At 37.2% G+C, this 9,117-nt stretch overlaps 1 protein-coding gene across 2 annotated transcripts; it reads left to right on the forward strand.

Annotated features, from left to right (window-relative positions):
• The first annotated feature begins 711 nt into the window (after positions 1 to 711).
• Positions 712 to 8,865, forward strand: LOC125257775 (suppressor of cytokine signaling 6). 2 transcript variants are annotated; one of them, XM_048174463.1, is made up of 3 exons: positions 712 to 1,109; positions 2,291 to 2,354; positions 3,947 to 8,865. In XM_048174463.1, the coding sequence occupies exon 3, from the start codon at positions 4,068 to 4,070 to the stop codon at positions 5,643 to 5,645; it is 1,578 nt and encodes a 525-aa protein (XP_048030420.1). In that variant the 5' UTR covers positions 712 to 1,109; positions 2,291 to 2,354; positions 3,947 to 4,067; the 3' UTR covers positions 5,646 to 8,865. The 2 variants fall into 2 exon arrangements, with proteins under 2 accessions (XP_048030420.1, XP_048030419.1); XM_048174462.1 differs by lacking the exon at positions 2,291 to 2,354.
• Positions 8,866 to 9,117: the final 252 nt, after the last annotated feature.

The raw sequence follows: 9,117 nt of genomic DNA on the forward strand, positions 1-9,117 counted from the left end.
CTGACACTCTTGACTATTTCACATAAATAATGGATACACAGTTTAATAATACACAGCTTAATAAATACTTGAATGTAAGGTAATAAATAATCTGCTGCATAGCCTATTCAAAGTATCAAACCTTGTCAAAGTCATATTATGTGATGGTTGATGCACAACAAATGTGAATTTATTTATGTTGGCTATTTATTTCACGAACGATAGATAGATAGATAGATAGATAGATAGATAGATAGATAGATAGATAGATAGATAGATAGATAGATAGATAGAACTCTGACACACTCCTGTACATTTCACATTATACATAAATAATAGATAGCTATCACAATCCAGATATAGCCTACAATAAATACTTGAAAATAATGTAATCTGCTGCATAGCCTATTGAATGTGTAAAACCTTGTAAAAGTCATGGTTTGTAGCACAACAAATGTAAATTTCACAATAAATAAATAATACATAAATCTAGTCCAGACCACTGATCTATATATATATATATATATATATATATATATATATATATATATATATATATATATATATATATATATATATATATATATATATATATATATATATATATATATATATATATATATATATATATATATATATATATATATATATATATATAGATAGATAGATAGATAGATAGATAGATAGATAGTGGTCCAGACACCCTCCTCCCTGTTGTTATCCTTTCAGAGTCTTTTCCCATAATGCAACAGTCAACAAAGGAAGAGGGAGAGGAACGGGCTGTAGCCAAAGTGGCTAGCTAGCACAAAAAAAGAGGAAGAAAGAAATGGAGATGTCATGAAAAATTAAAGGAATGTTTCACTCATCAAACTGGCAAATACAGATGAGGAGAAAACAGCCTCGGCTCTTTACATGCATGAGATGATGACAGACCATGAGCAGTGGGTGTTAATGTAGTAAAGCAGCTCTTGTTCGGGTGAGGGAGCTGTTGCTGGATTAGCTTAGCAGCTAGCAGTCTATTATTAGCACGCTAATGCTAAATGCAACCCTCGTCGTCAGATTTACGGACACGTTCGACCCAGCTCCATCTTTCTGAAGCGAGAGAGGGGGATTCAACTCTGTTTAAAGTGGTAAGTGGACGTAATTTGGTGTATGTACGTGAATATTTACACTCTATTTTTGTCCGACACGATGAAGGTCCCGTAGCCTGCTAGCTAAGTCAGCTATCTCCAGGCCTGTTTATTTTGCGAGACAAAGTTACAGAGATTGATCAAACTAAAAAGAAAAAAAGAGAGAAGAAGATTAATCTTCAGTCTTTTGTTTTTTGCTCTATGTTGCTCTATAGTTAGTTATTAATTTAGATGCTGCTGTTTCATATTCAAGTATGCTGATAAGGCCCGTGACAGTTTAGCTGTAAACTGCTTATTTTGAGGAACACTAAGGATTATTATAAGTATATGCATTCATGACTGCTTTTAAATGTTGAGAAGAATGTGTTTGTAAACTGATCTGATAGTTTTATTTAAATCAATTATTTGTAACTGTCTGGTTAACAATTGAGAATCAACTCATGTTTATTTGATCATGGTAAAATTGAACAGATCTGACAGTATAACATTATATATAATAGTCTGTCTGAATACTCGATTCTGATTGGCTGGAAGGTGTGCATTAAGACCCTTTAATGCACAGGTAGTTCCAGTCAGTTTAATCAACATTCTATAATGCACTGCTTTTATTGTAGTACTGGGAAGATAGGATCATGTTACTGACTTGGATATTTGAATCTCTTTCAGCAAAATCTTTATTCAAGTCATTTTGTTCATTTGAGTAGAATTAAATTAAATGTTAGCCTACATTTTCAATAGCCAGATTCCCCAACACGCATACTCTCGCAAACTTTGATCATATTCCAAAAATGACAAATTATGAGAAACAGAAATGATTAATTCAGGGCCTGAGTCGTTCATTCTTCTGTCATGTGACAGTTGCATAGGCTAGTATGGGAAACAGAATTGAATATTTCACCTCCTGTGTCTCTTCTCCAGTGCGAGTCACTTTTGTTCATTTGTCATGTGACCGCTACTCATCTCTGTATATAATGAGTATAATGTTTAGTAAATAAATCATTGGCAAAATATGCATGTAATAATCATTTTTGTAAATAATTTGTTTTGGGAATTTTTAACTAATTTCGGTATCCAATACAGAATATATGCAACTTTCATGTCATGTGACAAATGAATGAAAGAGACTTGGAGGAGGAGGAGAGACTCGGGAGGTGAACTAATCATTTCTGTTTCCTGTACAGAGTCAGACTTGGAGTCTATGCAGCTGTCACATGAAGGAACGACTCGGACCAGAAGACTCGAGAGGTGAACTAATCATTTCTGTTTCCTACGGTCCTACCGTTCCTTCCAGTTCGGCATACATTCGCACCGTGGTTAATCTCACATCTGATGACGAATCTATAATATGGTTTGGTGAAAAAACAATATGACAGAGTTCTGCCAATGTTTCTGTTGATGAATATGCATGCGTTGCTGCATTACTTCATCTCTGTGTCTGAATTAAAGTGGGCAAGAATGCTAGACCTAATGAGCTGCATGAGGGCTTTTTTACCCTTCCATTCAAATATTGTGCTGCAAACATCATTAACAGTTTTAACTTGTCAGTGCTTGCAAATGACTGTGGTATAAGTGGGATAACTTATGGCTAGCTGTGCATTAAACAATTTGAATGCACTCTGTGGAGGCAACTATTTTATAAAAAAAATAAGAAATGCACAAATTTCATTTGTGGAATTGGCATTGCAAATTGGATACATAATAAGTAAAAAAAATAAATAATCACTTGATTTAGTGTTTTGTTTGTGTAATACTTTGGTTCATGGAAATCCTATAAATATTAGAGACTATATACAGGCCTTAAAAAAGTCATAGAAGTAAAATATTTAAAAGCTATGGAAATCTTTATAGTGATAAATATTCATTTAGTTATAAGTATCACAGACTAGTTGTTGACCAAATTTTTTTTGATGGCCAATATAAATCTGATGTATATGACATCACACTACTTAATTTAAATATAGTAAATAACACAAGCACGACAATTGGTGAAAATAATTTATTTGACATTTTCTAAAGTAATTATTTTAAAATTTGAATTGTAACTGTAAAAATAAACAGATTTATACTTTAAATTGGAATGTTTTGACTCTGTAATACTATTATGGCATTTTAAAAAGTAAAGAAATTGAAAATATAAAGACATGACAATAAAAAGGAAGTAAACACTATATCTAACTAACAGTGAACTCAATAATCTATGTCTGTGTGCACTGGGAATCATATAATCTCAAATATAGACCAGGCAATGATCATTTTTACAATACACAGAGAATATGACAGGAATATTATAGCGGGAAACTGGATATAGCTCAGCATAGTATTAAATTGCTTGCTCGTGCATGTCCACTTACATCCAAACTCTCCTTTCTGCATCCTAATCACATGGCTTGGATCATTCAATCATCACACACAGAGTATGTGTTTTTATATACGGGATATAATGCACTCTTCAGCTGAATTCACCAAAATTGGTGAGGATTGTGGATATAAATGCGTATTTTCTGAATGTCAAACTCAAAGGTATAGAGTTTACCTTTGTATTATTTTCCCAATTATTATTATTGTTGTCCAAAAATACCTTTGTATTATTAGACAGAACTGTTAAAGACATGAGAATGGGTGCTAATGTATGAATTTTGGTGCTGGGTTCTCAGCGCTACCAAAATAAAAGTCCCACCCTCTACACTTATCGGCCAAACAGGGAAAAAATGCCATGTATAGGTCAACCACAATCACAGATGACTTGAAATGTCACGATGAATCAAAAAGAGTGAGAACTCTGCATATTTAGTGGTTAGTTCACTTTTTCATGATGTCTTTTATCTCACCTTTTGCAGATGACGAAGACTTTGGCTTTCACATGATTGACGTTCCCAAGTCACATGGCCGGACTCTGCGGTTAGCATTCATCGGTCAGCAAATAGGACCGTCCCATGCCCTCACCTGGGGTGTACAAGGATGAAGAAGATCAGTCTGAAGACGATCAGAAAGTCACTGAACATAAAGGGCAAAGAAGATGGGGATTTTGTCATGCTTCAGCAGCCATCTTTAGCGGCTGAGTTCACCAAGGATGACTCTCTCTTTGGAGGCTGTTACACCAAAGGGCTGGTAGGTTGCGATCTTAATGGGGAGGATGAGAAGGGTCATAAGAACCGATCGAAGAGCGAGAGTCTTATGGGCACACTAAAGAGGAGACTGTCTACCAAACAGAAAGCGAAAGTCAAAGGAGGGTCCGCCGCAGTAGGCTCTGGAGATGATGATGATACTTTCTCTTCCTCGTCGGTCCCGATAAGCTTTAATGAAGTCAAAGCCCAGCGGCCCTTAAGATCCTCATCCCTCCGAAGCCATCATTACAGCCCTTCTCCGTGGCCTTTCCGGCCTGTCAGCTCCGAGGAGGCTTGCATCAAGATGGAAGTAAAGGTCAAAGCTATGGTCCACTCCCCCAACCCCAGTCCCTCCCTCAATGGCATCAGAAAAGAGTTCCATGACATCCAACTAGAAGGTCTGTTCCAGGATCAGAGCGAGTCTCTGAAGGACATGGAGACTCAAAGTGGCAACTTGCATTTGAACATTGAGGATCACGTGCCTATTGGACTTACACCTCAGGACTACATCCAGTACACAATGCCTTTAGATGAGGGAATGTACCCAGATTCGTCCCAGTCCTTCTGCTTGGATGGCCCCTCGCCAATGGAAGTGGTTGATCAGGTTGGATCTGATTCGCTGCACGTGGACCAGGGCCCGGATGACCACGATCTCATGCCGCCGGACATTCTCATGGAGCAGGCAGTGAACGGACACCTTCCCGGTACTCCGGCGATGGTCCTTTCCAATTCCAGAGCTGACACACCTTTATTTTCTCCCTCACTATCACCTCTTTCCACCAACGATATTCCAAGGACCCTCTCCGGGTTCAGTGGTGCAGACTCTCATGTTGTCGAGAGAGTAAGGCATCACCTGAACTTTGACCCCAATTCCGCTCCCGGTGTTAGCAGGGTGTACGATTCTTTCCAAACCAGCGGACCTATGGTTGTAACAAGCCTTACGGAGGAACTTAAAAAACTGGCCAAGCAGGGTTGGTACTGGGGACCTATAACACGATGGGAGGCAGAGGAGAAGCTCATCAACCTTCCAGATGGTTCTTTTTTGGTGAGGGACAGTTCAGACGATCGCTATCTCCTCAGCTTGAGCTTTCGGTCACAGGGAAAGACGCTTCACACCAGGATCGAACACTCAAATGGCAGATTTAGCTTTTACGAGCAGCCTGACATAGAAGGTCACACTTCCATCGTAGATCTCATCGAGCACTCTATAAAAGACTCAGAAAATGGCGCGTTCTGTTACTCCAGATCCCGCCTGCCGGGGTCCGCCACGTACCCAGTTCGGTTGACCAATCCCGTCTCGCGGTTCATGCAAGTCCGTTCGCTGCAATATCTTTGCCGCTTCGTCATCCGACAGTACACACGGATAGATCTGATTCAGAAACTGCCTTTACCAAACAAAATGAAAGATTATTTGCAGGAGAAGCACTACTGAGCGGACTGTAGTGGGACATGGTAGTAAATTGCACTTTTTGTTGAGTGACGCATTCTTAAAACAGTTTACAAATATGGAGGTCAAGCGATCAGTTGCGTAAGCTGACTATCCGATCTTCCCACAGAAATGAACAGTAAATTTGTTGTTGCTCAGATTCAGTGTTTTACATTTCGCAAGGCTGTTCAGAGTCACGTGGTAAGTCCAAAAACCAGTCAGGATTTTTGATACTTTTGATCATATTCGTATTGATTATATGAATATGTATTGCAGTAATAATGCTAATACTATTATCAAAGCTTGGATTTGAGGATTGGATGTTGCATTAATCTGCTTCATTCATCGATGACTTGCTGAAGTGTAAAGGTGCGGTCACATTGGCTGGTAAAAAAAGGTTCATTATCTATTGTCAGTAGTGTAGCGATATATGAAGCACAGCTTGCGCAGAAGTTACTTTCAAACCAAGATGGTTTTTTTTTTTTTTTTTTTTATCGACGCTGTGAATCCATTGCGAAATCAGTCTGGGGAAAGCTCTCGCCTTCTTACGAAATTCCCAATCGTGTGGATTCCTAGTAAAATGACTGGATTTCAATAATAACAATAATAAATGTGATCGCACCTTTACAAGGAATTTGCATTTTTTCTGGAAACATGATGTCAACCACGTTTTTGTCAGGTTTTGATATTTTTTTCTTCTAAAATCGGTACTTTTAATGAAACTTGCGAATATGCTGGACGACAGTTATCATGTCAAATGCGACAAGTATCAGCAGACAACTTTTGTAAGAGAATAAGTATTTATTTAGCATTAATATTCTACATTTATTAGAGGTTAACAGTAAATCATTTATTCGTCCATTAGACTTCTGCAGATCTGTGCAACAACAAATTCAGTCAGTCAGGTATGAGAAGGCCATAAAGGAAGGACTGTGAATCACATCTAAATCAAATGTTATAAAAGAATACATGCAGAATGCCACGAATCTGTGATCCTTTACAAAAAGGGAGCAGGTAAAGAACAAAAGAGGTTTAGTTTTTTTATTTATATTGTATAGTGTGGTTCACCCAGTATTCTGTTCTGTCTAAATCATTTTTGGCTCATGTACATTAAGTAAACATGTATTTTGGTTCACAAACCTCTTGCTTTTTTTGTTTAAACATTTCAAGTATTTCATATTCAAGTGCTGGAATGATTGCCATCAGTTGTCGTTGTTGTTGAAGCTCTGGTTAAGAGAGGAAAATAATGCCAGGAATTGTTCGTGACAACCTACCAAACCTAAAAGCACAGTTTTATAGAGACATTTCACCTTAAATGGCTTGTTTATACTTGAACCATAAGCAAACTTTCAATTAATCTGCAAATATCCCAAAGGAATTATGCATTCATAAGTTCTTGATTGAATATGGGAGATTTTTTTTCCCCCTTGCTGAACGACAGCAGGCTTTCCTCACCCTCTGCCCTCCATAATAGCAGCATGTCAGCCTGTCAATATTTCATAAACTCTGCTTCAAGCCAAAAATGTTGCATTTAGAGAATTCATACACTGTTGTGCATTGTTTTGCCCACACCACCTATCTTCTTTCTAGTCACCTGAAAGGGAATTTTGTGTTGCTTATCTTTTCTTTAATGAGGGCTTCAGATTTTCAGTCAGTGGAAGCTCATATTTTGTGAGAGTTAGTGGTTTATGTGCATTACTTAAATGATGCTGGGATAAATTTGACGTGAAATGGTTTTGCATGTACGCTGTCCTCATACAAGTCGGCACCGGTTGGCTTTAGACTACGTTGGGATAATCAGCAAATGGGAGCTTATAAATGTCTCTTTAGCTGGCATATTGAATGTGTGTGAATCAGAGCCAGAACTTTCTATTTGCGGTTTTCACACCACACATGGTCTAAGGCTTTTAAGGGCCTTTTTAAAAAAAGTGCCAACTGGCGTTCACAGAAACTGGTGAACAATGCCGCGCAAAGTATTCGTGAGACACCTTCGGGAGACTTTGAAGGTTAGCTGTCAAATAAACACAGTTTGCCATCTTTAATGTTCATTAGTGAAAACATAACCCGTAGAGTTCATTCCTTCAGTGAAAAATGTGTTTTACGTAATGCGTATGAGGGAACAGTTTGAGATGGAAATTGCTCCTTTACACACATGGAAGCTAATTTTAAATGCTGTATCTGTGTGTGTTTTGGTAAAGAATATGATCTTTGTTTATTTGCTGTATTTGAATGGGAAAAACTGCCATTTTCCCGTTAAATGAAGGGTTTTCTGCAAATCTGTTGTTGGATGTAAGAAGAATCATCTAAATTGTGTGTGTTTGAGAGTGAAAGAATGTGGATGAGTAAGCAACAAAAAGAGGAATGTCTTAGGCAAGGCACAAGATTTTCAATTCGTTGAAAATGCATTTACCAGAATGTGGAAGTTGATTAATGCAAAAAATAAATGTGAACTGAAGTGTTTGACCGAAATGTACTTTGAATTTTTGTTTTGTTTATTTTTTTTCCCAGATGTGTGGCATAATTAGATAAACACTGAAAATGTTCAGTGTGTGTGAGCATGTGTTTTGAAAAAGAAAAAAAGTTGCCGGGACTGTATCATGTTCAATATCATTTTCATGACCTTGTTTGTATGTCGTTAGATGTCGCTTGTTCGGATTGCTGAAGTATTTTGAACCGATGACAGTTGAGCACTTAACAAGCTTCACTGAAATATCTATTTTTCTGATCCATGTTCTGTTGTCCTTGTGCTGCGAATGAAGGTGAATGTTTACATGATGTTTTTAGTACAAATTAGTTTCTCTTTGTTTATATCTCTTTCTTAAACATCTTGGTACAGTTTTACAAATGTATTTCTTTAATGTGTCATACACATTTGTGCTGCTTTACGATTATGATTGCCTTTTTAATTACAAAATGGAGGAGATAGAATGTCACCTAGATATAGGCCTATGTATTCACAATGACTTTGGTATAGTCATGAGAAAGTCAGATGCAAAAATTGTAGTCAACGTTTTTAGTTAGTGATAATAATGCTCTGAATTCAGTCCTTTTTGTTCAAAAGGGTCTGCTCACTCCAGTTTACATGGTCAGTTTTCCAAAGTCAGTACTTGTATGTTGTTAATTTGAATTAATGAAAGTACCAATAGTGTTTTCTTGCACATTTGGATACGGTTAAAACATTTTTGTATCTGCTGGTATAAATTATGAATAAAAAAACCTATTCAAAGCTTTGTTTTGTACTGTATTTCATGATGATGATGATGATGATGATGATGACTTTTTTTGGTTAAAAATTATCCAAAATAAAGGGTTAGTTCACCCAAAAATGAAAATTCTGTCATTTATTACTCACACTCATGCCGTTCCACATCCGTAAGACCTTCGTTAATCTTCGGAACGCAAATTTAGATATTTTTGTTGAAATCCGATGGCTCCGTGAGGCCTGCATAGGGAGCAATAACATTTCCTCTCTCAAGAT

The sequence above is a fragment of the Megalobrama amblycephala genome, linkage group LG22 (genome assembly GCF_018812025.1).
Source record: "Megalobrama amblycephala isolate DHTTF-2021 linkage group LG22, ASM1881202v1, whole genome shotgun sequence".
In the NCBI taxonomy this organism is placed as follows: domain Eukaryota; kingdom Metazoa; phylum Chordata; class Actinopteri; order Cypriniformes; family Xenocyprididae; genus Megalobrama; species Megalobrama amblycephala.